Source organism: Scyliorhinus torazame, chromosome 22 (genome assembly GCF_047496885.1).
Source record: "Scyliorhinus torazame isolate Kashiwa2021f chromosome 22, sScyTor2.1, whole genome shotgun sequence".
NCBI classification, from domain to species: Eukaryota; Metazoa; Chordata; class Chondrichthyes; order Carcharhiniformes; family Scyliorhinidae; genus Scyliorhinus; species Scyliorhinus torazame.
This window is the reverse complement of record NC_092728.1, coordinates 91,140,857-91,168,743: the sequence shown is the minus strand read 5'-3', so window position 1 is coordinate 91,168,743 and position 27,887 is coordinate 91,140,857. Positions and strand designations below refer to the sequence as shown.

Below are 27,887 nucleotides of genomic sequence, written 5' to 3'. Positions count from 1 at the left end.
CAACTGAAACAATTTTTAAAAAAGTAAGATTAGTACATAGATTGTTTATTTATATCAATAATAATTCAGCTCCCTGATAATTATAAGCTCTGTGACTGTTCCCAAACATGTTCTCACAAACAAATTGTCTTACTGTTTAAGCAATTTTCAAAAAATTAAAACAAAAGCATTAAAAGGGCTATTACATTAATTATAGGTTAAAAAGGAAATCCATACAAAGGCGAAATCTTTGAAATGAAAACTGAAAATATTGGAAATACACAAGTTGATCTTTGTTATATTTAGAGGACCTAAACTTCAAACTGTAAATGGCTAATATAATTTCACAATTGTTCAAACACAGTTGAAATATTCTTTGGCTATCATCATACAAGTTTCAAAATTTATTTTACCCAAATCAAATCGGTTGCGAGCCTCTTGCCTCTCCTGGATAGTTACTGGCTGTCCATCCAAGCAATTCAATGAACGTAAATGGTATATGACGTACAATCGATAATGTGGAAGGTGAGCAATAGGATTATCTGCCAGGGTTAGCGAAATTAACTCCTTCAAAGGTTTCAGTTTAGTTACATCCTGGAGCTAAGCCGTAAAACAGAAAATTATTAGATCATCCACAGGAAATATATCTAGTGTATTAATTATGACATCATAATATTAATCTTCTTGCCTAAACAGAAACATCACTTTACTGTCACAAAAAATCCCAAACATATTCTACTTAAAACAATTGCAAATGAACATTTAGGCTTTTAAACACATAATTCTTGAGTTCCCAAAGGCCAAAAAGATAATTTTTAGTTCACTTTACTTATTTCATAGAACATACAGTGCAGAAGGAGACCATTCGGCCCATCAAGTCTGAACCGACCCACTTAAGCCCTAACTTCCACCCTATCCCCATAACCCCTCCTAACCTTTTTGGTCACTAAGGGCAATTTATCATGTCCAATTCACCTAACCTCCTCGCCCCTTCTGATCAGCTATTGAAAGGAAATGCACGAAGAACAGGTTATCTACCAACAACATGTTTTCCAGCCGTGTTGTGACTAAACAAAAGTAATTTTCTTTACTAATGTGGTGGACAAAGGTGTCCTTTAACCCAGGTGCAGGGATGTTTTTTTTTTTATTCCAATGCTAACATTAAATGTGGAATTGGGCCAACAGTTATGTAGCACTAGAAGAAAAAAAAATTCAATACAGCTGATATTGCAGTAGATATTCAGAAATTCACAATATATCTGCTTTTGGAGGTTTCAGGTTTAATTTTGCCTTATTTCTGTTCTCTTATTATCTGATATTCAGATGTTTAAACTACACTGCAGTGTCCTCTAATTTCATTGTCATTAAAAATTATATTGACAATTTATTACAATTGGAGTTTGACTGCAGGTTTGTTTGATTCTGAAACCTTGAAAACTCCACATTATTAAAGGAGAAATAGGACATGAATACACCTTTTCTTAAACTCTATTCTATGAATTACAATTTTATACATACTCCTTGATCCAAATTTGTTTCTTTCAGACACAAATCGCAACAGTCAATCTTCTATGAATATTGCAACTTGACATTTGAAATCAACATACCAATGTAATATTGTTCTGTTTGAGGTTGAGGATGCGGAGGGATCGCAACTTCTTTCCAACCCAAACTGGAATTTGTTCAATGTAATTTCCAGCCAGCTTCAGATTCTGAAGGTTCACCATGTGCTCCAGACCTTCAATTTTACTAAATGCAGGAAAAAGTTTAGTTTCTTTTAACCGAGATATGAAATGTATCTGCTGACCAGGCATGTAAAGTCAGTGTGAAGGCTGGTAATAGAATAAAGCTATATTATTCTATATTCATCAGGACCAAAACAAGTGTAGTATTATCATGCAAGATCTACTGAAATTCATCTGATTTTTCTTTACTTTAATCCATACTTTAATCCATCCAGTTAATCACACATGTCTAATTTTGTTTCTTCATTCATTTTGTCTCACTGGTGAAAGCACAGCACATTTCTCTGGTTACTCACCAAATTCGGTTGAATGAAATACTAAGTTCACGTAGTTTAAACTGTTTGTCCAGTTTTTCTATTTTCTCAATCAAATTGTTATTCAGATTCAAGACCAGTAACTGCTCGCATTTTTCCAAGTTTTCTATAAACTAAATACAAATGTTATAAATTATTTAGAAAACAACACCAAGTTATATAGTTGTATGTTATTTTCCCGGAGGGAATTTATCCTCCAGAGAACACATGTTCACAAGACTTTTCCAAATTTTCTTTCCATAATTAGATTCTCTGTAGGGCAAAACTTTCTGCTGTGGAATAGGTATGTTAAGAGTTAAGTTTTAGATCAAAACTTATGTTGCTCTTTTTCTTGCAACCAGAGGGCACGTAATAATGGCTTAATGATAGTATACTCTGGTTTCTCCTCAGATCGTATAAATCTTTCGCCTTTTAATAATGGCTCAATGAAAACATTCCCATTCTTACTGGGAGACACATCAGTTCTGCTTGATGATCCCATGGCATAGAGCAGGAGCTAAACAGAATTAGATAATTGATAGATGTTTTTACACTCCAGATGCTGCACTTTACAAGACAGTACTGCGGAAATTAAATCCTGTATCTTTTGCAAACAATTATATTTTCAATTACAATATTTTACATCCATCAATATTTTTCATGAATTGATTATTTCGATTAGAGGGAACCTTCATCACACATAATCAGATGAAGGCACTGTAGTTTCATATATAAGATGTCAAAATTATTTTGCAGATCTATGAACATTTTATACAAATTTTAAATGTATTCCCTTATCAGATTATTCTTATTTATTCAGATTCATGGTGATAGGTTTGAATCCTGTTAGAAACAAATATTTAGCAGTATGATAATTTAAAAAAAATATATATATATTAAGAATTTTAACACAATTTTTTACCCTTACAAACAAAACAACCCCCCCACCCCCCCGTAACAAAAAGAAAGAAAGCACACATAGCAAGACATGAACATGGTAAATCGATATGATACAGAGCTTTGTACATTGAATTCCTCTCGTACATGTCAGTTTTCCAGATCCTTCATGTATTTTCTCGCTCAAATACCCCCCCAAACAAGCCCCCCTTCCCCCTCCCTCCACCCCCCCAGTCCACCGGGCACACATGACGAGTGGCCAGGATGAGCAGGTTTTTCGGGGTAGAGGGCAGGTTTGCGAGGTGTGCGGGAAGTCCGGCAAATCATGTCCACATGTTTTGGGCATGCCCGAAGCTTAGAGGGTTTTGGCAGGGGTTTGCTAAGGCTATGTCCATGGTACTTAAAACACAGGTGGTGCAGAGTCCAGAGGTGGCAATGTTAGGGTTCACCTGGAGGTGGCAGCCATTCGTCGACTTTCTCGGAGATAATTAAAATGTCAGCAGAAGCAGAAATCCAAGGGAGGTGGGGGGGGCTAGACTATTGCTTTATTGGTGGGGGTGTGACGAATGTGATGGGGATGGAAATGTTTATTGTACCATGTTTATGTTGTTGTTATTGTTATTATTATTATAAAAATTAAAAATACCCTAATATAAATATTTTTTTAAAAAGAAAGTAAATGCAGTCTCCCACACCAGGCATCGTCAAACTCGGGGGTGCGACCAGCGCGTGGGTCACGGGCAGGTGTTGGGAGGGTCGCGGAGCCATCCGTCGCGGCGCTCCCGATTGCGCAACAGCCACAGCAGCTGGCTTTTAATAATGCCGGCTGCGAGTGGCCTACAAAATAGCCAGGAATAGATTAAAACAATTTGGCCGCACTGCGCATGCCTGCCCGATCATCGGTGCGCATGCAGTGCGGCCACATTTTTTTTTTATATGGTCGAAGCCTTTTGTTTTTACAAGTTGGGGGGCCAAAGGGACCATTGGGGCCAAAGGGACCCAAAACCATTTCTTCCATTTTTGTCAGCAACAAACAAGGTAAGAGAAAATGGTGGGTCGCGCAGGTCAGCCAGCATGGGACGCGAAGGTGGTCAGCCGGCGTGGGTCGCCAAGGTCGGCCGTCGTGGGTCGCCAAGGAATAGATTAAAACAATTTGGCCGCACTGCGCATGCCTGCCCGATCATCGGTGCGCATGCAGTGCGGCCACATTTTTTTTTTATATGGTCGAAGCCTTTTGTTTTTACAAGTTGGGGGGCCAAAGGGACCATTGGGGCCAAAGGGACCCAAAACCATTTCTTCCATTTTTGTCAGCAACAAACAAGGTAAGAGAAAATGGTGGGTCGCGCAGGTCAGCCAGCATGGGACGCGAAGGTGGTCGGCCGGCGTGGGTCGCCAAGGTCGGCCGGCGTGGGTCGCCAAGGTCGGCCGTCGTGGGTCGCCAAGGAATAGATTAAAACAATTTGGCCGCACTGCGCATGCCTGCCCGATCATCGGTGCGCATGCAGTGCGGCCACATTTTTTTTTTATATGGTCGAAGCCTTTTGTTTTTACAAGTTGGGGGGCCAAAGGGACCATTGGGGACAAAGGGACCCAAAACCATTTCTTCCATTTTTGTCAGCAACAAACAAGGTAAGAGAAAATGGTGGGTCGCGCAGGTCAGCCAGCATGGGACGCCAAGGTCGGCCGGCGTGGGTCGCCAAGGTCGGCCGGCGTGGGTCGCCAAGGTCGGCCGGCGTGGGTCGCCAAGGTCGGCCGGCGTGGGTCGCCAAGGTCGGCCGGCGTGGGTCGCCAAGGTCGGCCGGCGTGGGTCGCCAAGGTCGGCCGGCGTGGGTCGCCAAGGTCGGCGGGCGTGGGTCGCCAAGGTCGGCGGGCGTGGGTCGCCAAGGTCGGCGGGCGTGGGTCGCCAAGGTCGGCGGGCGTGGGTCGCCAAGGTCGGCGGGCGTGGGTCGCCAAGGTCGGCGGGCGTGGGTCGCCAAGGTCGGCGGGCGTGGGTCGCCAAGGTCGGCGGGCGTGGGTCGCCAAGGTCGGCGGGCGTGGGTCGCCAAGGTCGGCCGGCGTGGGTCGCCAAGGTCGGCAGGCGTGGGTCGCCAAGGTCGGTGGCGTGGGTCGCCAAGGTCGGCCGGCGTGGGTCGCCAAGGTCGGCCGGCGTGAGTCGCCAAGGTCGGCCGGCGTGGGTCGCCAAGGTCGGTCGGCGTGGGTCGCCAAGGTCGGCCGGCGTGGGTCGCCAAGGTCGGCCGGCGTGGGTCGCCAAGGTCGGCCGGCGTGGGTCGCCAAGGTCGGCCGGCGTGGGTCGCCAAGGTCGGCCGGCGTGGGTCGCATAGGTCGGCCGGCGTGGGTCGCATAGGTCGGCCGTCGTGGGTCGCATAGGTCGGCCGTCGTGGGTCGCATAGGTCGGCCGGCGTGGGTCGCGAAGGTCGGCCAGCATGGGTCGCAAAGGTCGGCCGGGTTGGGTCCTGAATGTTGGCCGGTTGTTCCCGAAGGTTGGCCGGTTGGTAAAAATTGGTCCCCGGAAAAAAAAGGTTGAAAAACACTGTCCTACACATCACTGGTGCGGCAGCTGTTAAGACTTATCAAACTAAATGTTATCAATTTGATCCACAGCACATAACTGTCTGCCAATGGTCCGTTTATTTGATGGTAATTTTAAAAAGATTACCTAAGCATAAAGACATTGTGTTCTCTGCACTAAACTAGGGAAAACTGGGTCTTGTCCTAAGAAGCCATTATCTAACGTGTAGAAATTCCTGAATGACTGCTAAAATGTTGACAGTATCTGTTTCCAATGGGAACACAAACTATATACTTTCAATAAACAAATGTCAGAATTTGGATCATTGTTTGAGTGAACTCCTATGTACTACCTTAAACTTTTTCCCCGCTTCCTTGGACAGACAGAGGTTGAGACATTGCACGGAACTACACTGTTCTTGTTTTGACAGTTTTTTGATCAGATCCTCAGTGATGTATCGGACCCCTGGGCTTTTATTTACTGCATCTGAAAATGAGAAAAGGAATCCAAAGTTTACACTCAATTCTCAATCATAGCTAAGCATATATCATAATGTAATGGAGAAAGAATGTATGAGTAAGAGTGCAGATATTTTTAAAAGGACAAGTAAATGACAACATAAATATGTGATGAAATGGGTTTCAGTAGGCAGAGAGTACAGTAAATTCAAAAACTGTGTAATCAATCTTATTTCCACTGTTTGAGAAAGTAGGTAAATAACTTTTATCAATGCTGCCTTTAGATTAATCATTAGACGGTACATAGAGAATAAATCATAGCAACCTATCCTTCTGCAGCATACCCTCTAACAGCACAGATGGTACTGATAATTCACTCGTGGAAATGTTAAGTATAAACCCAGCTGTTGGAGCACTATATAACCATTTAAAGCACTGATGTATTGCACCACACATTTTGCTAACTTTACACCATTTGGAGAACTCATATCGCACCCTACATGTTAATTTTATTTATGCTGCATCTTTATGCAGTATAATGAAGTATAATTTTAAAAATCTGGAGGTCAGCATGACCCCACAGATTCATGGCTCATTATTAATTATGGGTTACAAAATATTTACATGGAATTAATAATGTAGCCCAAATTTTCTTGCAATGACAGGATCAGAGACTTACATTGTGCAATAAGTGTTTGCACTGAGTGCTGAATTTGGTGCATTTGAGTGCTGTAGTGAGAGTTGGGTGACTGAGGCAGTGCTGAATTTGGTGCATTTGAGTGCTATAGTGAGAGTTTGGTGACTGAGAGAGTGCTGAATTTGGTGCATTTGAGTGCTATAGTGAGAGTTTGGTGACTGAGGGAGTTAGGTGAGGAGGGAGTAAGGTGCTCCTTTCATTTTGTTTCCTACATTTCCGCAAAGAGCGAGAAGGGAGCCAGGAGTTTACAAAGAGAGCAGCTGATTGGGAGCAGAGTCGGAGGGCAGAGGTCTAGTTGGTCCACAGGGCAGCTATATTCTGTAAGGTAAGAGGGGATGGAGGCTAGGCCAGTTGCATGTTCTTCCTGTAGGATGTGGGTGGTGAGGGATACCACCAGTGTCCCCGCTGACTTTGCCTGCGGGAAGTGCACCCAACTCCAGCTCCTCAAAGACCGTGTTAGGGAACTGGAGCTGAAGCTGGATGAACTTCAGATCATCCGGGAGGCAGAGGGGGTGATAGAGAAGAGTTACAGGGAGGTAACCACACCCAAGGTACAGGACAAGAGTAGCTGGGTTACAGTCAGAGGAAAGAAAACAAACAGGCAGACAGTGCAGGGATCCCTCGTGGCCGTTCCCCTTCAAAACAAGTATACCATTTTGGATGCTGTTGGGGGGAAAGCCCTAGCGGCCAGGTCTCTGGCACTGAGTCTGGCTCTGGGGCTCAGAAGGGAAGGGGGGAGAATAGAAAACCTATAGTAGTAGGAGATTCAATGGTTAGGGGAATAGATAGGAGATTCTGTGGTCGTGAGCCAGACTCCCGGAAGGTATGTTGCCTCCCGGGTATCAGGGCCAGGGATGACTCGGATCGTGTCTTCAGGATCCTTAAGGGGGAGGGGGAGCAGCCAGAAGTCGTGGTGCACATTGGTACCAACGACGTAGGTAGGAAAAGGGGTGTGGAGGTAATAAACGAGTCTAGGGAGTTAGGCTGGAAGTTAAAAGCCAGGACAGACAGAGTTGTCATCTCTGGTTTGTTGCCGGTGCCACGTGATAGCGAGGCTAGGAATAAGGAGAGAGTGCAGCTGAACACGTGGCTGCAGGAATGGTGTAGGAGGGAGGGCTTCAGGTATTTGGATAATTGGAGCGCATTCTGGGGAAGGTGGGACCTGTACAAGCAGGACGGGTTGCATCTGAACCAGAGGGGCACCAATATCCTGGGAGGGAGGTTTTCTAGTACTCTTCGGGGAAGTTTAAACTAATTTGGCTGGGGAATGGGAACCGGATTTGTAGTCCAGCAACTAAGGTAGCCGATATTCAGGACGTCAAAGCGTGTAGTGAGACAGTGGGGAAGGGAACACTGACAAACGAGAGTACTTGCAGGCACGGAAATGGGTTGAAGTGTGTATACTTCAACGCAAGAAGCATCAGGAATATGGTGGGTGAACTTAAGGCATGGATCGGTACTTGGGACTACGATGTGGTGGCCATCACGGAAACTTGGATAGAAGAGGGGCAGAAATGGTTGTTGAAGGTCCCTGGTTATAGATGTTTCAATAAGATTAGGGAGGGTGGTAAAAGAGGTGGGGGTGGCATTGTTAATTAGAGATAGTATAACAGCTGCAGAAAGGCAGTTCGAGGAGTATCTGCCTACTGAGGTAGTATGGGTTGAAGTCAGAAGTAGGAAAGGGGCAGTCACCTTGTTAGGAGTTTTCTATAGGCCCCCAATAGTAGCAGAGATGTAGAGGAACAGATTGGGAAACAGATTTTGGAAAGGTGCAGAAGTCACAGGGTAGTAGTCATGGGTGACTTCAACTTCCCAAACATTGAGTGGAAACTCTTTAAATCAAATAGTTTGGATGGGGTGGTGTTTGTGCAGTGTGTCCAGGAAGCTTTTCTAACACATTATGTAGATTGTCCGACCAGAGGGGAGGCCATATTGGATTTGGTACTTGGTAATGAACCAGGGCAAGTGATAGATTTGTTAGTGGGGGAGCATTTTGGAGATAGTGACTATAATTCTGTGACTTTCACTTCAGTAATGGAGAGGGATAGGTGCGTGCAGCAGGGCAAGGTTTACAATTGGGGGAAGGGTAAATACGATGTTGTCAGACAAGAATTGAAGTGCATAAGTTGGGAACATAGGCTGTCAGGGAAGGACATAAGTGAAATGTGGAACTTGTTCAAGTAACAGGTACTACGTGTCCTTGATATGTATGTCCCTGTCAGGCAGGGAAGAGATAGTCGAGTGAGAGAACCATGGTTGACAAGAGAGGTTGAATGTCTTGTTAAGAGGAAAAAGGAGACTTGTGCAAGGCTGAGGAAACAAGGTTCAGACAGGACGCTGGAGGGATACAAGATAGCCAGGAGGGAACTGAAGAAAGGGATTAGGAGAGCTAAGAGAGGGCAGGAACAATCTTTGGCGGGTAGGATCAAGGAAAACCCCAAGGCCTTTTACACATACGTGAGAAATATGAGAATGACTAGAGCGAGGGTAGGTCTGATCAAGGACAGTAGCGGGAGATTGTGTATTGAGTCTGAAGAGATAGGAGAGATCTTGAACGAGTACTTGTCTTCTGTATTTACAAATGAGAGGGGCAATATTGTTGGAGAGGACAGTGTGAAACAGACTGGTAAGCTTGAGGAAATACTTGAGGATAGACAAGTCCCCCGGGCCTGACGGGATATATCCAAGGATTCTATGGGAAGCAAGAGATGAAATTGCAGAGCCGTTAGCAATGATCTTTTTGTCCTGTCAACAGGGGTGGTACCAGGGGATTGGAGAGTGGCGAATGTCGTGCCCCTGTTCAAAAAAGTGACCAGGGATAACCCTGGGAATTACAGGCCAGTTGGTCTTACTTCGGTGGTAGGCAAAGTCATGGAAAGGATAGGATTTCTGAGCATCTGGAAAGACACTGCTTGATTAGGGATAGTCAGCACTGATTTGTGAGGGATAGGTCTTGCCTTACAAGTCTTATTGAATTCTTTGAGGAGGTGACCAAGCGTGTGGATGAAGGTAAAGCAGTGGATGTAGTGTACATGGATTTTAGTAAGGCATTTGATAAGGTTCCCCATGGTAGGCTTCTGCAGAAAGTAAGGAGGCATGGGATAGTGGGAAATTTGGCCAGTTACCAGTGGCGTACCGCAGGGATAAGTTCTGGGTCCTCTGCTGTTTGTGATTTTCATCAATGACTTGGATGAGGAAGTTGAAGGGTGGGTCAGTAAATTTGCAGATGATACGAAGATTGGTGGAGTTGTGGATAGTGAGGAGGGCTGTTGACGGCTGCAAAGAGACATAGATAGGATGCAGAGCTGGGCTGAGAAGTGGCAGATGGAGTTTAACCCTGAAAAGTGTGAGGTTGTCCATTTTGGAAGGACAAATATGAATGCGGAATACAGGGTTAACGGTAGAGTTCTTGGCAATGTGGAGGAGCAGAGAGATCTTGGGGTCTATGTTCATACATCTTTGAAAGTTGCCACTCAAGTGGATAGAGCTGTGAAGAAGGCCTATGGTGGGCTAGCGTTCATTAACAGAGGGATTGAATTTAAGAGCCGTGAGGTGATGATGCAGCTGTACAAAACTTTGGTAAGGCCACATTTGGAGTACTGTGTACAGTTCTGGTCGGGTCATTTTAGGAAGGATGTGGAAGCTTTGGAAATGGTGCAAAGGAGATTTACCAGGATGTTGCCTGGAATGGAGAGTAGGTCTTACGAGGAAAGGTTGAGGGTGCTAGGCCTTTTCTCATTAGAACGGAGAAGGATGAGGGGCGACTTGATAGAGGTTTATAAGATGATCAGGGGAATAGATAGAGTAGACAGTCAGAGACTTTTTCCCCGGGTGGAACAAACCATTACAAGGGGACATAAATTTAAGGTGAATGGTGGAAGACATAGGGGGGATGTCAGAGATAGGTTCTTTACCGAGAGAGTAGTGGGGGCATGGGTTGCACTGCCTGTGGACGTAGTTGAGTCGGAAACATTAGGGACCTTCAAGCAGCTATTGGATAGGTAAATGGATTACGGTAGAATGATATAGTGTAGATTAATTTGTTCTTAAGGGGAGCATTGTGGATAGCACAATTGCTTCACAGCTCCAGGGTCCCAGATTCGATTCCGGCTTTGGTCACATCCTCCCTGTGTGTGCGTGGGTTTCCTCCGGGTGCTCCGGTTTCCTCCCACAGTCCAAAGATGTGCAGGTTAGGTGGATTGGCCATGATAAATTGCCCTTAGTGTCCAAAATTGCCCTTGGTGTTGGGTGGAGGTGTTGACCTTGGGTAGGGTACTCTTTCCAAGAGCCGGTGCAGGCTCGATGGGCAGAATGGCTTCCTTCTTCACTGTAAATTCTATGATAATCTATGATTAATCTAGGTCAAAGGTTCGGCACAACATCGTGGGCCGAAGGGCCTGTTCTGTGCTGTATTTTTCTATGTTCTATGTTAATAAGTCATCTAATGCACTGATCGCATCAGCAATACGTCTCACTATATTTTCCTGTGTTTATAAGAATCACATTACATAAAGAATGGCAGTGAATTGAAAATGATATGACATTTTTGTCAACAATGCCTTGAAAACTAAGTGGCAATTCTAAGTTTGAAAATCATCTTTTAATGCAAATGCACAATACAGCACTCATCCAAACTCTACTTCCATCAGGCTGGCATTTCTGGGTGGAATTAGTCAGTCCCCTTCAATTTGAACCATGTCATGAATTTGAGAATGAATATTCTACAGGGGTGCCGAGTCTATTTTTCACCTCAAACCAGTCCACGTCTAATAATGAGTAAAAAAGCTCCATCAGTTTTGAAACATGGCAGCAGTGTGAAAAATCACAACAATCCAATGGGCACAGAATCGCAATTGCCATTGTTAGCAACAAGGGGAAAAGGCAGAGGAAAATGTATGGAGTGCCCCGAATGATAGCTCATGTCATGTACTCCATAACTTTCTTCTGCACCATCCAACGGTCTCGATGACATGTCATAATAATGGTGCATTATTCCAGGAAAATCTGAGATAATACCCTGGACTTGGATAAAATTTATAATATGTATTATCTAAATTCTTACTCTTTCTGGTGACGTATGTAACGGCAGATTCACTTTCACTTCCATCACTGATGTCAAGTTGCGACGCACCAGCATTGCGAGAATGATACAGATCTGGAGTACGAGATCTGCTGGCTGGGGATGATGATCTAGTTCTTGGAGTTAAGATTGATGAGGCTGGGCTTTGCATACTGCTTTTTGATGCTTGCAGTCTGTTCATTACCAATTGTTGTGGAGTTCTCTTCCTCATGGTACTCGAACATTGGGTGCCATATAAAGATTTTACAATGTGATGAAAAACTGATTTAAATCTGTGTGGACAATAAAACAATAACTCAAGACACTTCAGCAAAAATCCTCAAAATGCACACATATCAACTCACCTTCAATGGTGTATACCATTGAAATTCAGGAGTAGCAAAGTTAAGCAAGACTTTTATGTTGCTACATATATTAAAACTTATGATACGTGAAAAGCATACAAAGGTAGATTTTCCTTTACCCTGCACACACAGAATAGCAATTTATGGGTTTATGTCATGTCAGGGCTATTCCTCCATTTTCTGGAGTACTTCCTAGAGTTTTTTCAAGATACATAGCTAGACTTGCTCTTCTCCATCCCCACAGACATAGGATAAGTAGTGGCAAAAGACATGAAGACAAGTGAAAAATAATCATTTAATTCTCAGATCATTTGCAGTACAGTGGCCTTCTGGTTTCCATACTTCATCATCAGCAGCGGCAAAGTGTCCAAGCCGTCGTAAACGGCGTTACATTATATGACGGAGCCTCCCCCCGCCCCACAGGCTGCCACCCGACCCTTCCACGCTGAGTTCCCGCTGGCTGAGAGGTGTGGATGGTGCCGGCAGGACTCAGCGTTTCCACGACGGCCCGCTCGGCCCATGAATCGGCGGGCCGGCCGCGTAGAGTGGCCTGCAACTGGCGTCGGGCCAACCACGTCAGCGCCAATGGCGCCGATTCTCCGCTCTGCAGAGAATCGCCGGCCCGGTGTCAGGGATTCTCCGGCCCGGCCCAGGGCTCGGAGAATCCCTCTCCTATCTTGGTGTTTCATAAGAAATAGGAACATAAGAACTAGGAGCAGGAGTAGGTCATCTGCACCCCCCCCCCCCCCGAGCCTGCTCCGCCATTCAATAAGATCATGGCTGATCTTTTTGTGGACTCAGCTCCACTTATCCGCCGGCTCACCGTGACCCTTAATTCCTTTACTGTTCAAAAATCTATCTGCCTTTGTCTTAAAAACATTCAACGAGGTAGTCTCAACGCACAGCTGCATGCCTCTGTGGCCTAAGGTGGCACTTATACATCTGCATTGTTGACACAGCAAAAAGGTGGACCTGTGGCTGGAGTCTGCATGGACCATATGCTTGTTCTTGCTCCATTGAACTGGTCTCCTCTTGATTTGATTCTTTTGCCCCTTTCCATATTCTCACCAACCACCTGCCATTTTCCTTCCTGCTTAGGAACTTAGCAAATTCAACACCATTTTGCCCTTTTGCACTTTTTAATTGCCTCACTCGAATGATCTCCAATTATTTTTCACCAGTTTATACTTCTTTACAACTTTACAAAGAAACATTTTTGAGCACTGAAGCCATTATTTCCCTCAAAACTCCATTCATTTTCAACAATCTGCACTTATCTACTGTGGCAGGCCAAATATATTAACGCATCATAATGTAAACATGTTTCTTCACTGTTAACACACGTATACAAAGAGTTTTGTAATATTTTGTTTGTGTATCTCAGGTGGCCTGACCTTAAGTGGCAAACTGCGACCTGCTCTGCATACCAATATGTCATGGCATTGACTCCAATGCCTTTATTAAAGCAAAGTGGAATGTAGCTTAATGATGTAAGATAAAATTATATGCAACACAGTCAACACATAATGGCATATCCTACAAACTCAGTCTTGCAGTACCTTATGGAATTCTCAGGGTATACAATAGAATGTAGGTATCGACAATCACTATTAGACAATTTAGAGATTGTTGCACTAACTAAAATTCTATGATGGGCCCTCAAGATCTCCAACCATTGTTAAGAATTGGGGAAAATGAAGATAAAAAATGAAACTGGGATAAGATAAAATAAAAAGAGGAATTGAGAAGGGCAGTTGCCTGAAGGGGGTTTTGATATGCAAATTAGCATGCCAGTAAGAAAAGCAAGTGTTTACCTTTGCGACTAGGGAAAAACAATGAGATATAAGAGAGGTAACTTCAAAGTGGAGAGATATGCTAAATGCCAAATCCACAGGGTGGGCAACATCAAAGGGAAAGAATTATATACCAATAGCACAATAACTGGAAAAAAGGCTCAATAGCAGCAGCTACCATCACAGCCACACTCCGCTTCAGAGAATAGTTTCCCCTGAAAACAAGTTATTGCTAAAAGGGCAGCCGGTTAAAACTCAAGTGGAGCCTTCGCTGAAACTGAAGACCGTCTTTTCCAAACGTGGACAAATAACCTGTGTGTGGTAATTATCTGCTCGATTTAGCTCATAGAGTTATATAATATTGGATGTTGTTTGAGAACAAGGGACATCTGAGAGTTCAGGAAACATAGGTGTTGGGAACAAAGAGGTGACTTCATGTAGTTAAGTGTATTATTGCATTGTATTACAGTCCTTCTTGTCATGTGTTTGTCTTTTAAGTTAATAAATATTCTTTATTAATTGAGCACATGAACAACTGGACTATTCCTCCATGGTTTGCATATCATTTCTCACTGCATACTAAATTGAAAATATACATCACTAAGTACCGGTGTTCCAAGTTATCCCTCTGGGTTGTGGGATATCTTTGCATTTAACATCAGTGGGGTTCTTCAAAAAAATGATACCAGAATCTTAATAGACATTATGGTCCATGATTCATCTCATGGATAGGACATGTAAAAAAATTGCGAGTGAGCATTCAGTTAAAAACATCATGTAAAAGAAATGTAGTGGTAAATAATGATTTCTATATATTTTAGTATCTATAGTATGTATACCAGTGAAAACACATTTAAAAATGTAGACACAGATTCAGTGCACGATTCAGTTCATTGGTTACGGGGGTTTTCAGGGAGCTTCCCGCCGGCTCCGCCAGCAAGTTCCCCATCGCCATCCAATGACACTTTCTTGGGACCAGGCGAGTATCTCATTGGTTTAGCCCACATTTAGAATTTTTTCAGCACTGGGGAGCTGAACTCAAGAGAGAGAGATCGGCTGCCACTTTGAAAGGCTGCCCGATCTCTGTGAGCTTGTGGGACCCCCACCCCACACCCATAGGAAATTTCACCGCAAACACGAGTCCCCCCTCTTCAGTTTCTTACCGCCCCCCACGCCCACACATCACCCCCACCCCCTTCCAAGACCCCACCCGTCACCCCCCAATCTCCCCGAGGCACCTACTTACCTGTGCTGCACCCCCTCCTTCCCCCACCCCATCACCCTTCAACCCTCCTTGCATGGGCATGTTCCCCATTGGGTCCTGACCCTTGGCAGTGCTACCATGGCACTTGGACACCCTTGCATTGCCACCTTGTCAGTGCTCCTGTCAGCTGGGCAGTGCCACTCAGGCACCTGGACAGAGACAACTTGGCAGTGCCAAGGTGCCAGCATGCCCACGTTCCAGGGGGGAGTGCCGGGGGCACCCTGCACTATCCCTGACCACCCTGGGGTCTCAAGACGGCCCGAGTGTCGTTCCACTTGGTCCATGTCCCGGTGAGCCAGCACTGATTGGCACCTAGCTGCAGCCTCGCTGGGGAGGCCGGAGAATCAAGGGAGGGCGGTGCATCCCAGAGAGGTAGGCCTTAAGTAAGTTTAAGACCTACTTCAGCACGCAGTGTTCGGTCCCACCACTTTTGAACGGATTTCAGATTCCGACGCCTCGTGGGACTTGGATGGAGGCGGTCGGTGAGACCCGCGGCAGGCCTCTCCTGGGGGTCAAGCGCAACGCGGCCGGAGAATCATGCCCTCACTTTTTCACTTTTTTCCCCCCTCAATGCCTAATACACAGGAAAATGTGCAGAGAAAACAGATTGAAGACACAAGGAAGAATAAAGGTGAGAGCTAAAGAAAAAGCTAATCAAATTAATTTCCACCCTTCCTTCGCCTTCAGATGATCCGGCTTGAATTCTTCCGTTCCTTCATTTCTGGGATAAGCGATCAAACAATATTCATTACAAGTCACAACTACCATGACGATGTCTTCCATTTTCCCAGTTTCTCTGTCAGATCTGTTCCAGCGATGACACCTTCAATAAGTTTCCCTTTCCCCTCAATTGAAGATTGCTTTCACTGTTGGTGACAAGGACTTTGAACCATATTCATCCGGTTTCCTGCACTTCTATTTGCACTTATCCTCCTTTCCCAATCCTTATCTTCTATCCCACCAACCTCCACATTCAAAGGATCATTCTGCATTTAAAATACAATGCCACTATCAGTCATCTTCCCCTTCCCTTCCTTTCTCTGCATTTGAAAGGGAGCATTCCTCAGAACCTGGCCTATCCCATAATCATCCCAACACCTCTCCCCCTTCGCATTGCATCTTTCTGTACATGCGGTACAAGCACAGTTAATGTAACAACTGTCACTCTTTCAACCTTCCAAGGCCATCAAAACATTCCTTCCACAGTAGATCACCAGGCCTAGGAAAGAGCGAAACTGCATTTGGTCATGAGGTATGCGGAATGGAGGCCCCTGCTGTCCACTTAATAGCCAAGATATGAGACCTCTGGCACGTGGAAAACACACTTCTCCCTCCGGAAGCAGACTCCGGCCCAAGCAAACCGCTCAAGTCTCCATGTGTTCCTGATTCGAGGTCCCAGTGATGAGAACGTCGTCCAGATAGACGGCCACCTAGCAAAATATTCCCCACAACCCTCTGAAATAGCACACAAGCCAAGGAGACTACGAATGGCAACGGCATATACTAGAACAATATCCCGATGGGTATTGATCGTCACATATTTTCGGGAACTTGACTCGAGCACCAGCTACAAGTACGCATGATTCATGTCCAGTTTAGTGAACGTTTTTCCTCGGGTCAAGGCAGGATACCCGGTTTACACTCATTTTATAGTCCTCACAGAGCTTTTCTGACCTGTCCGGCTTCAACATGGGGACTACAGGTGCAGTCCAATTGGCATAGAGGACGGGGTGAATAATACCCAGCTGCTCCAAACGGTCCAATTCCTGGTCTACCTTGGCGCGAATGGTGTACAGCACAGGGCGGGCACGGAAATATCAGGGCTGGGCGTTCTCTTCCACATTTACCGTGGTCATTGCTCCTGTAATGGTCCCGAGGCCTTCGGCGAAAACCGAATGAAATTTGGACAGCACTCCATCCGGTCCACAGAGGTACATCTGGCACAGGTGATGCCAATCCAAACATGCCTGACGCAGCCAATCGCGCCCCAATAGGCTGGGCCCATTTCCCCAGACTACCACGCGCGGTAGGCTGGCCTCTGTATGCCACAGGCATGTGGGCAGAGCCCTCAATGTCTAAGGGCTCCCCGGAATACGCGGCCAGTCAGGAAAAGCTCCAGCGGTTGAAGACCTGCCCGGATGGCAGTAAATGTGAGAAAACGGACGACCGAAACCGCCGCTCCATTGTCCAGTTCCATTTCGGTGGGTGTCCGTTTAGCAGGTGTCACTTGAATAGGTGCCGTTCTGTGGTCAGTCACACAGTGCAGTGACAGGGTTGGTTCCTCAGCTTCCAAGTCCTCCAGGAAATGCGTGCGGCCTCTTGGGGGGAAATAGCGACTGGTCCTTTGCCGGGGAACAGCGCCCTCACGTGATCGTTCAGAGCCTCGTTCCTGGCCTTGGTATCCCGCTCGATACTGGGGCTCACCATCCGGGAACGCTAAGTCGGGGAAGCTCCATGGTTGCTCCTGGGTGAGTCGTGGCGGGGGTTGCAGGATCTGCGGTGACTTCCGCCCAATAATCGGCTGGCGGTCTTGACAATACCCAATGTTCAGGACCGCCAGGCCCTGGAGTTCTTGGGAGCCCGCGGTCAACACTTTCCTAGATGATCACTATGTTGACGGCCCTGTCATGAGGTGTCTTAATTAGCAGCTTCCGCTGAAGTCCGCAAGCAAAATTATCCCAGTGATTCAGCCAGAGCAGCTCCGAACTCTCAGGGGGCAGCAAGTCCCCGTAAGCACACCAAGTATTCCCCATGTGGACTCCACCGATGTCTATGAAGCAGTGTGGAAGTGGTACCATTGGCCCATAATCGGGGGCTGTGGATTTAGGTGATGGCCCATCCGGTAAATAAGCATGGCAAACGGCAATCAGTCCGGCCTGTCCGGGAGGTCAGGTTCCATATCAGTGCATACGTTTGTCTGCCAGCTTTGATCAGTAACGTGACGGTCTGTCGCTCGGCATTGGTGATGGCATGTGTGTGAAAAAAAAGCTGAAGTCTTTCGACATACTGGGCCCAACCGTCCGAGTCGGCGTTAAAACGTTCGAGTTTACCTATGTGTACCATGGCTGCCGGCAGGAGAGCAGCCTCCTGAGGTAGTTGAATACGCCCTGGGTTCATAGCACTTGCCGCCTACGGTAGCTCAACTCGATCCTCGTCGCCCGTGTTGTAAACAGAGGCAAAGACTCCACAATAAGCCAGGCTGACAGCGTACAACTCTCTTTATTCCACACTGGTCACAACAATCATTCCTCTCCACTCCCTGCAGGCTCACTTTCTTCAAACTGCTTCCAGGGCGAGGTTTATATCCTGTGGGGAGCTCCCTCAATTGGGAGGAAGTTCCGCCCCCTGGTCATCTGGGTAGCCCATACTCAGAGGTGTAGGAAGGGAATCGGATGTTATACAAGTCCTGTCCCTGTAGGGGGTTGTAACACCAATACCTTTCCCTTACACTGGGTGAAATTCTCCAGCCATTGCGATTTACTGTTCCTGCCGGCAGCGCATCCCCACGGTAAAGGTTGGCTTCAATGAGAAATCACATTAATAGCAGTGGTAGTAGTGAGTCCCGTCACCAGGGAATGGTACGCAGCCGAGAAACATGGGGCTGGGGAATCCAGCGCGTTGCTTTAGGTTTGATATTTAATCACTTCTGTCATACACCCTATCAAAGACCTTGGGCCGGATTCCCCATTTCAGTGGCTAAATGCTGACGCCGGGACTGTTCTACGACCACGAAAGTGCGCCCCTTTTTACAGATGCAGAGCTCGAGACCCTGCTGGATGCCATAGGGGAGAGGCGGGCACCCTATTCCCCAGGTGGGAAAGAGGCTGCTGCACGTCGCCCTACATTGGGCCTGGGCACAGGTAGTAGAGGCCTTGAGTACCGTGGGCTCCACTTCCAGGACCAGCCAGCAGGGCCGGAAAAAGCTACACTGCCTCCTCAGGGCAGCCAGGGTGACTAACCAGCACTGTGCCCCTGTCCCCAACCCCTATCCCACATACCTGTACCCATACCCCTCCCCCACCCAGAGGGCGACCGAACCCCATCCCGCGGGCAGTTTGCTCGGACCCCACTCTGCTGCACCACATGCCTACACCCATACCGCCCGCCATGGCGGGCAGTCACCGAAGTGGATGTTGGCATCATGAAAATGAATGCCCGCTGAGTTGCGGTGTCCCTTTGGCACATGACACCATCCCCCCCCCCTTCCAACCGAGCACCTCAATACAATCCCTCCACCTCCCTACCTCACCCCACCCCCTCCAAACCTGCACATCATCCCCCCACCCCAGCACCCAACCACCTCCACCTCAGCACCCCACGTCCCAGCACGCCACGTCCCTTCCACCTCAGCAACCCACTTCCGCCCCCCAGGAGGACCCCTGCTCCACACTCTCGCACCCCTGCTCCACACTCTCGCACCCCACCTCCACACCACCCCACCTCCACCCTCACCCACAATCCAACCACGCATCATGTCTTGGTGTATCGCTTGGTGGTGAGGTGGGCCCATCTGGTGCCACCCGTCCCAACCTCAGGACAGCAACGCAAGCCCCCAAACTGGAGTGAGCTCTGCGACATTCCGATGCACCAGTCTGAGGATGACGCTGACTTTCCATCACAGCTGTCTTCAAGGGGGGTGAAGGTATTGGCCATGGGTCATGTCCAAGGCCTGGAGTACTGTGCGGGCAGTGGCTGAGGCACTTGACAGGGTGGCCCTGTCACAGGCAGCCATTTATCAGGGCCATCTGGGTATTGTAGCGGGGCTCCAGAGCTTCGTCCAGTAAACAATGGGTCATGGCTGCAGTCTTCGACAGCATTGCTCGGCCGCTGAGCCAGTCAAAGAGAGACATGACACTGTCCCTGTGCTCCATTGGCCGGGAGCGTTGAGACCCTGGTCGAGACAAGAGCCGGCCTCCAGGATTGGCAGTGCCAGGTGGCAGGGAGCCCCCGGTGCTCACTCCAGCCCCACCCCCATCATAAGGAGTAGACCGGGGGCCATTGGGCGCCTCAAGGGAAGAGGAGGTGGTGGGGCCCATTACCAGTGACTCCCACAGGGGAGGTTCTGGAACACCACAGCGCCTCAGACTCCCCCCACCCCCCTGTCACTGGTGCATCCGATGGGCAGCGGGCAGAACAGAGTGGCTTCAAGTCACCTGGGACGCCTGAGACACTGGCGGGCCTGTCTAGGCCCGGTCGCTACAGAGGGCAGCCGCCAAATGGGGACCAAGGTCACTGGGCGGGAATCGCAGCAGGCTGCCTTCACCCCTGATTTACTGCCTGGGAAACCACCTTGACGGAACGTTAGGGCCATAAGGCCAGGAATGTACCAGTTACATTGGCACAGGTGCAGCACACAGGATAGCATTACGGGCTAGGGTACAAACCTGTAGAAACATGTTCACTTTATCACAACAAATACCTGTTCATAAACGTTTCATCCTGCCTTGGTGCTCTGTCAGAAGGTTGAGGGATGGGTTGGGCTGGCAGCAGAGGTGTTGGGGAGAAGGGCGGCTATTGGAGGTGAGCACTCCCAGGTCTGCCGCCACACATGGCTCCAGTACCCGGCCCCACCCTGACCCCTCCCTCTCCACCCACTCCCGTCCCAAACACCCCATGCCCATCTCCGCCACCTCAAGGGTTTGGTGGGACGCATGTTGGAATAGCCAGCTTGCATGCAGGGATCACCCATGCAGACAACGAAAAATGCTAGCATGGGCAGGAGTCAAACATTGTCAAACGATGAGGAGTACCAAACCTCATTGCAGAGCAGGTCATCAGCATCTTCCATCCCATGGACCAGACCCACTGATACTACAGGGTGCAGGCCCTGGGTTGGCAGAAAGGCAGATAGGAATCACAGAGGGGGTGTGAGTACAGGGTGTGTTGGTGAAGGAAGGGTGAACATGGGAGTGGGTGCGACAGGATGTCCATGCCGCCGTCGACTAGGCGCCCTAGTCTTTGAACCTGTAAGCAATTAGAGCGTCCCTTGCGCAGCAGCCCTGGTGAACATGTCGTGCGACCTCCTGTGCCTGTCCAGGCTCCATGCCCTGCCCATTTAGATTTGTCACGTGTACCAAGGTACAGCGAAAAGTATTGTTCTGCGTACAGTCCAGGCAGATCGCTCCTGGCCCTCCTCCACATCCTCCTGGACAAAGCCTGACGTCCATCCTCCTCCTCCAGCACATCACCCCTCTGCAGTGCAATGTTGCGGTGGATGTAGCACGGCACCAAGATGTGGAAGACTCTCCTGGCGCTATACTGGAGGGCCCCTCCAGATTGCTCCAGCCACGATCGCAGCGGATAGCACCTGTCCCCCAACAATCAATCCCTCACCAGAGGATGCGCCTCGAAGGTGTCGGAAACCGCTGAGTGTGCTAGGATGAAGGCGTCGTGCATGCTATCCAGGTATCAGGTGCAAACGTGCATGATATACATCTCATGGTCATATACCACCTGCATGTTCATGGAGTGGAACCCCTTTCGGTTCGTGAAGCAAACGTGCATGATATACATCTCATGGTCATATACCACCTGCATGTTCATGGAGTGGAACCCCTTTCGGTTCATGAAGCAAACGTGCATGATATACATCTCATGGTCATATACCACCTGCATGTTCATGGAGTGGAACCCCTTTCGGTTCGTGAAGGCCACTCCCTCATGCGCCGGTGCTCGTAGGGGGATATGCGTCCCGTCGATCACCCCCTGGACCTGGGGTATCTCAGCGATGGTAGCAAACCCCACTGCCTGGGCAACCTGGTCCACATTGAAGCTGATATATTGCGCCGATCGGGCATATAGGGTCTCCATGATGGCACGGATGCATCTGTGCACCGAGGTCGGTGACATCCCTAGCAGGTCCCCACTCAGCACCTGAAAGGACCCTGTGGCGAAGAGGTTCAGTGTGACCATCACCTCGACGGCCACCGGGAGCCAGTGACCCCCCCCCCCATTATATCTCTGCGGTTCCAGGTGCGCCATGATCCGGCAGATATGCCATACGGTCCCCCTGCTCAGCCAGAGTCTTCCACGACATACCCGGTCCGATAGGTCCTCAAAGGACAGACACTCCCAGTACACAGGAGGCCAATGCGGTGTCTCCTTCCCACCTCCTCCTCGGCCTGTTGAGCGGCCGGCTCTCCATCCTCACCGGCTGGCTGCTGTTCTTCTGGGGCAAGCTTCACTGCTGCACGGCCCTCCCCTAGCAGCTCTTGCTTATATCACCTGAGTGCATCACCCAGGGCTGCGATGGCGAGGCAGATGCCAACCATTCCTGGTTGGATTCCAAAATCTATTGTCTGTAGGAGTGAAAGGCAGACACGTTAACATGATGCGTACCCCTGTGCCCAACCAGGCCCAATGGGCCACACGGTAGCCCTGGCCTGCACTGCAGCCCCTGCATGTCCCCCTCCCCTGCATGTCCCCCTCCACTCCACTCTCTCCCTCAGCAGCCATTGCACCTGTTGCCCAATTTTTAAAACCACAAGTGAACCTCGCCATCAGTAATTCCCCCTGGCGAAGCGGAGCATCGTGGGAGCCCTGGAGAACACTGGAATAGTCCAGTTAATGATATGCATTTAGTGTACATGCAGCTTAGAACGCATTCACACCAATGTCAAGGCACCAGAGCATGGTATTCCGTTGGCCGCCGGCACCAGCCGCGATTTTCGGCTGTCACACAATTCTCCGTCCGACCATGCTTCGCAATTCCAGCATCGCTGGACGGAGTATCCCACCCTTTACCAATTTCCTAACTTGCTTAAAACCGGTTACATCTCTGTTAATTTCGCAGTTCTGATGAAACATTAAGAGTTTCCTGTCACTCATGCCCCCATCGAACTAATCCAACATAATTTGTTCAGCAAATGTCTGCTTGTAATAATTTGCACAAATCGATTTCGAATTTCAAGTTACTGGGTCAGAATACAACACTTAAAATAGGAAGTAATGGCTGTACCGTATACAGCAGCAGACAAATAAGCTAGAACCGATAGTTAACACCGCATAGTTGCCAAAATTGATTCTGAATATGCAACCTCGTTTGATTACAAAGAACAAAGAATAAAGAAATGTACAGCACAGGAACAGGCCCTTCGGCCCTCCAAGCCCGTGCCGACCATACTGCCCGACTAAACTACAATCTTCTACACTTCCTGGGTCCGTATCCTTCTATTCCCATCCTATTCATATATTTGTCAAGATGCCCCTTAAATGTCTCTATCGTCCCTGCTTCAACTACCTCCTCCGGTAGTGAGTTCCAGGCACCCACTACCCTCTGCGTAAAAAACTTGCCTCGTACATCTACTCTAAACCTTGCCCCTCTCACCTTAAACCTATGCCCCCTAGGGCATAGATTCTTAAGAATAGATCAAGCTCGACGTATTTAAATGAGCTTTCTCAAATTCTTGATCATAATCGCATTCCTAATAGCTGCCCGCTCTTGACAGCAACATCACTGCCCAGCTTTGAAGTCGGTGTTGTACAAAATACAATGCGGGGGGTGGGGGGTAAATTACCGAATACAGAGCTCGTAACGTTTTAATTAGTTGCTATTAATTTAGTTGAAATTATCCAATCTTTTCCCATTGCCCAAGGAAGAAGTAACATACCTATCGGAATTCGGATATTTGTCACCAATTAAGGACGCTGCTCTCCTGTTTCCACAATCGGGGGGGGGGGGGGGGGGGGGAGAGAATGAGATCAATTTAGATTATTACTTTTGAAACAGACTCCGGAAAGTTTAATCTCGCAACCTGCGTGTGCAGGTTGAAGGCTTTTCAGAGTTTGTGTGTTGGCTTTCCGTTGACATGGTAACCGTTCTCCCTCCCCACTCCCCCGGACTTTAATAGATTAGATTCTGATGCGCAGATACATAAGAATTAAGATTAATTTAGAAAGAAAAACAGCCAATTCTGCTTTTGAGTCTCTCTCTCTCTCTCTTTCCCGACTGCAAATGTACCTCTGCTGGATTCGGTCGGGAGTCCATTCAGAGGCTAAGGTTGAGGTGAGGCACACAACAGGAAGTGCGGCCGTTGGGCGACGCCATGTTTGTTTGTGGAGGGCGGGAGGCGCGCGACTGACGCGCGCTTCTTCCTTCCGCCGTTTAAAGGAGCGAGCACCAACCGCCCTTGTACATCGAATTGGTCAGCGTCCAACCAAAGCAGACTCCGCAGAAGGGGAAGGGGGAGGCAACTCGACTTGAGATTATCTCCAGAACCTGTGAGGTGGAGAAAAAAAAACACATTTTTGCGCAGGATGCTTAAAGCAGGAGGAATTGAAGCAAGGAATTTCGCCAGCAAGAAAACATGTCATCATCCATCAAGCACAGAGTGGCAAAAACACAAGGGAGACTAAATTAGGGACCCAAGGATTAATTGATTAATCGTGGAAACGCACTCACCGGGGGTAGACGTGAAAAGGAACGAGAAGTTGAGGGGATCTTTTCCTGAGACCTTTCACATCCGTGAGTTGGACAGAGCAGGATCCCATTCTGGGCAAATTGCCCATTTTGAGATGTCACAACGACAGGACAAAGCAAGGACCTAGACATCCAAGTGGTGACATCTATGTTCCTTACAAATGCCAGCCAACCTCTCCCTATAAACAGAAATGGTTTGAATGGACAAAACCAGGCACAAAATCAAATGTGGCAAGGATGACGATTGGGAGGAATTTTGGTCTCCGAAGGGGGGAGGGGGGCAATAATTTGAAAAATGAAAAGATAGTACAAGGTAGACAATGCTGGAATTCTCTGGTTGTTGAGACTGGCCTTTTCTGCCAACATCGCACCCCCACCCGTGGGTTTCCTGGCAGCGTGGGGTGGCTTTAATGGGAAATCCCATTGACAAGCACCGGGAAGAGAGAATGCCACCACCAGTGAACGGCGCACCGCCGACAAACATACAGTTGGGGGACTGGAGAATCCTGCTCAATGTGTGCATTCATGATTCTCAACACAATCCTAGAGCATAACAGAGTATTATCTCGGAGGTTAAGGGAGCCCTTTGCAGTAGTCCTGAGGCTCTGTCCTCCTAGACAGTCCATCTGAATAAATATTAGTTAGTCTGTGGCTGCCAGGTCAATAGCATAATAATGATTAATGAAAATATAGACTTACTGGTTCATGACTGCACTGCATTTCTTGTCAATTACAAGGCTCCCACCCATTCAACTGACTTTATGAACAACCTTCTGAACCCTTGTCAGATAGATGGTGGTCAGTATAAAAGCGGCAGTCTAAAAATCAGAGGCTCCAATTTGGCAAGAAGTTTGGAAGTCAAGAATGTTGAATATTGTTATGCTCTGTGGACATCAACAATGCAAACCACTTTCAAGTGTGGAAGAATAAATGGAGATTAAACAGATGGTCAAACTAATTCAAGGAATTCAGAGATCATGTTCAGAAGGAATCTAGGTTAAATAGATGATGCTGGTTAATGCAAAACACCTGGGTCTCAATGAGCCTAAACCAGAGACACCAAAAGTATTGATTTTAATATTAAAAAATTATTGAATCAAAATTAACTATTCTGGGTTGATTTAGAACTAAATGTATATCCCACATGGGGATTACCACAGATCTATTGCCAAATTTATTTCATGAAGGATACCATCTGAAGATAAAAGCAAAATACTGTAGACGCTGGAGATCTGAGATAAAAACAAAGTGGTGGAAAAATTCAGCAGGTCTGGCAGCATGTGTGGAGGGAGAAACAAAGTTTGGGAACTGCAAAAATGTTTCTCCTATCTGACTTCATCACCAGAGATCTATGGAAATTTAAAATAGCTACAAATATGTCTTCAATCCAATTCAAACATATGTAAGAAATGGAAATGTACTTTTTGTAAAAAATGACCGGAAATAAACTACAACAGAGCCGTTGGCAATGATCTTTTCGTCCTCACTGTCAACAGGGGTGGTACCAGGGGATTGGAGAGTGGCGAATGTCGTGCCCCTGTTCAAAAAAGGGACTAGGGATAACCCTGGGAATTACAGGCCAGTTAGTCTTACTTCGGTGGTAGGCAAAGTAATGGAAAGGGTACTGAAGGATAGGATTTCTGAGCATCTGGAAAGACACTGCTTGATTAGGGATAGTCAGCACGGATTTGTGAGGGGTAGGTCTTGCCTTACAAATCTTATTGAATTCTTTGAGGAGGTGACCAAGCATGTGGATGAAGGTAAAGCAGTGGATGTAGTGTACATGGATTTTAGTAAGGCATTTGATAAAGTTCCCCATGGTAGGTTTCTGCAGAAAGTAAGGAGGCATGGGATAGTGGGAAATTTGGCCAGTTGGATAACGAACTGGCTAACCGATAGAAGTCAGAGAGTGGTGGTGGATGGCAAATATTCAGCCTGGATCCCAGTTACCAGTGGCGTACTGCAGGGATCAGTTCTGGGTCCTCTGCTGTTTGTGATTTTCATTAATGACTTGGATGAGGGAGTTGAAGGGTGGGTCAGTAAATTTGCAGATGATACGAAGATTGGTGGAGTTGTGGATAGTAAGGAGGGCTGTTGTCGGCTGCAAAGAGACATAGATAGGATGCAGAGCTGGGCTGAGAAGTGGCAGATGGAGTTTAACCCTGAAAAGTGTGAGGTTGTCCATTTTGGAAGGACAAATATGAATGCGGAATACAGGGTTAACGGTAGAGTTCTTGGCAATGTGGAGGAGCAGAGAGATCTTGGGGTCTATGTTCATACATCTTTGAAAGTTGCCACTCAAGTGGATAGAGCTGTGAAGAAGGCCTATGGTGTGCTCGCGTTCATTAACAGAGGGATTGAATTTAAGAGCCGTGAGGTGATGATGCAGCTGTACAAAACTTTGGTAAGGCCACATTTGGAGTACTGTGTACAGTTCTGGTCGCCTCATTTTAGGAAGGATGTGGAAGCTTTGGAAAAGGTGCAAAGAAGATTTACCAGGATGTTGCCTGGAATGGAGAGTAGGTCTTACGAGGAAAGGTTGAGGGTGCTAGGCCTTTTCTCATTAGAACGGAGAAGGTTGAGGGGCGACTTGATAGAGGTTTATAAGATGATCAGGGGAATAGATAGAGTAGACAGTCAGAGACTTTTTCCCCGGGTGGAACAAACCATTACAAGGGGACATAAATTTAAGGTGAAAGATGGAAGATATAGGAGGGATATCAGAGGTAGGTTCTTTACCCAGAGAGTAGTGGGGGCATGGAATGCACTGCCTGTGGAAGTAGTTGAGTCGGAAACATTAGGGACCTTCAAGCAGCTATTGGATAGGTACATGGATTACGGTTAAATGATATAGTGTAGATTTATTTGTTCTCAAGGGCAGCACGGTAGCATTGTGGATAGCACAATTGCTTCACAGCTCCAGGGTCCCAGGTTCGATTCCGGCTTGGGTCACTGACTGTGCGGAGTCTGCACGTCCTCCCCGTGTCTGCGTGGGTTTCCTCCGGGTGCTCCGGTTTCCTCCCACAATCCAAAGATGTGCAGGTTAGGTGAATTGGCCAATGATAAATTGCCCTTAATGTCCAAATTGCCCTTGGTGTTGGGTGAAGGTGTTGAGTTTGGGTAGGGTGCTCTTTCCAAGAGCCGGTGCAGACTCAAAGGGCCGAATGGCCTCCTTCTGCACTGTAAATTCAATGATAATCTATGATTAATCTAGGACAAAGGTTCGGCACAACATCGTGGGCCGAAGGGCCTGTTCTGTGCTGTATTTTCTATGTTTTCTATGAAACAAATTAGAACTCCCTAAACATAAACAGGATTTATCTAGAAGAACTGCTCAATGGTTGAAAATCTGAAAGAGTATGAACAATATTGTTACTGGAAAAAAAAACCTGCTGTAGTGAGCGGTACAA

The 27,887-nt window shown here is 47.4% G+C and overlaps 2 protein-coding genes across 5 annotated transcripts in view; one reads left to right on the top strand and one right to left on the bottom strand.

Annotated features, from left to right (window-relative positions):
* Nucleotides 1-24,124, bottom strand: part of cntrl (centriolin) — a 202,457-nt gene extending 178,333 nt beyond the window's left edge. For 2 of the 3 annotated variants that reach the window (XM_072488558.1, XM_072488560.1), the window contains exons 1-6: nt 24,019-24,124; nt 11,641-11,930; nt 5,776-5,909; nt 2,021-2,151; nt 1,587-1,728; nt 393-579 (exon numbers count right to left, since the gene is read on the bottom strand). In XM_072488558.1, coding sequence (XP_072344659.1) covers nt 393-579; nt 1,587-1,728; nt 2,021-2,151; nt 5,776-5,909; nt 11,641-11,869 — 823 coding nt within the window. In that variant the 5' untranslated portion in view covers nt 11,870-11,930; nt 24,019-24,124. Of the gene's footprint in view, nt 1-392; nt 580-1,586; nt 1,729-2,020; nt 2,152-5,775; nt 5,910-11,640; nt 11,931-23,668; nt 23,714-24,018 lie in introns of all 3 variants that reach the window. The other variant, XM_072488559.1, reaches the window with a different exon arrangement.
* Nucleotides 24,125-24,223: 99 nt separating this feature from the next.
* c5 (complement component 5) overlaps nt 24,224-27,887 on the top strand; it is a 223,942-nt gene continuing 220,278 nt past the window's right edge. For both annotated transcript variants that reach the window (XM_072488563.1, XM_072488561.1), the window contains exon 1: nt 24,224-25,879. In XM_072488563.1, coding sequence (XP_072344664.1) covers nt 25,794-25,879 — 86 coding nt within the window. In that variant the 5' untranslated portion in view covers nt 24,224-25,793. The remainder of the gene's footprint in view (nt 25,880-27,887) is intronic.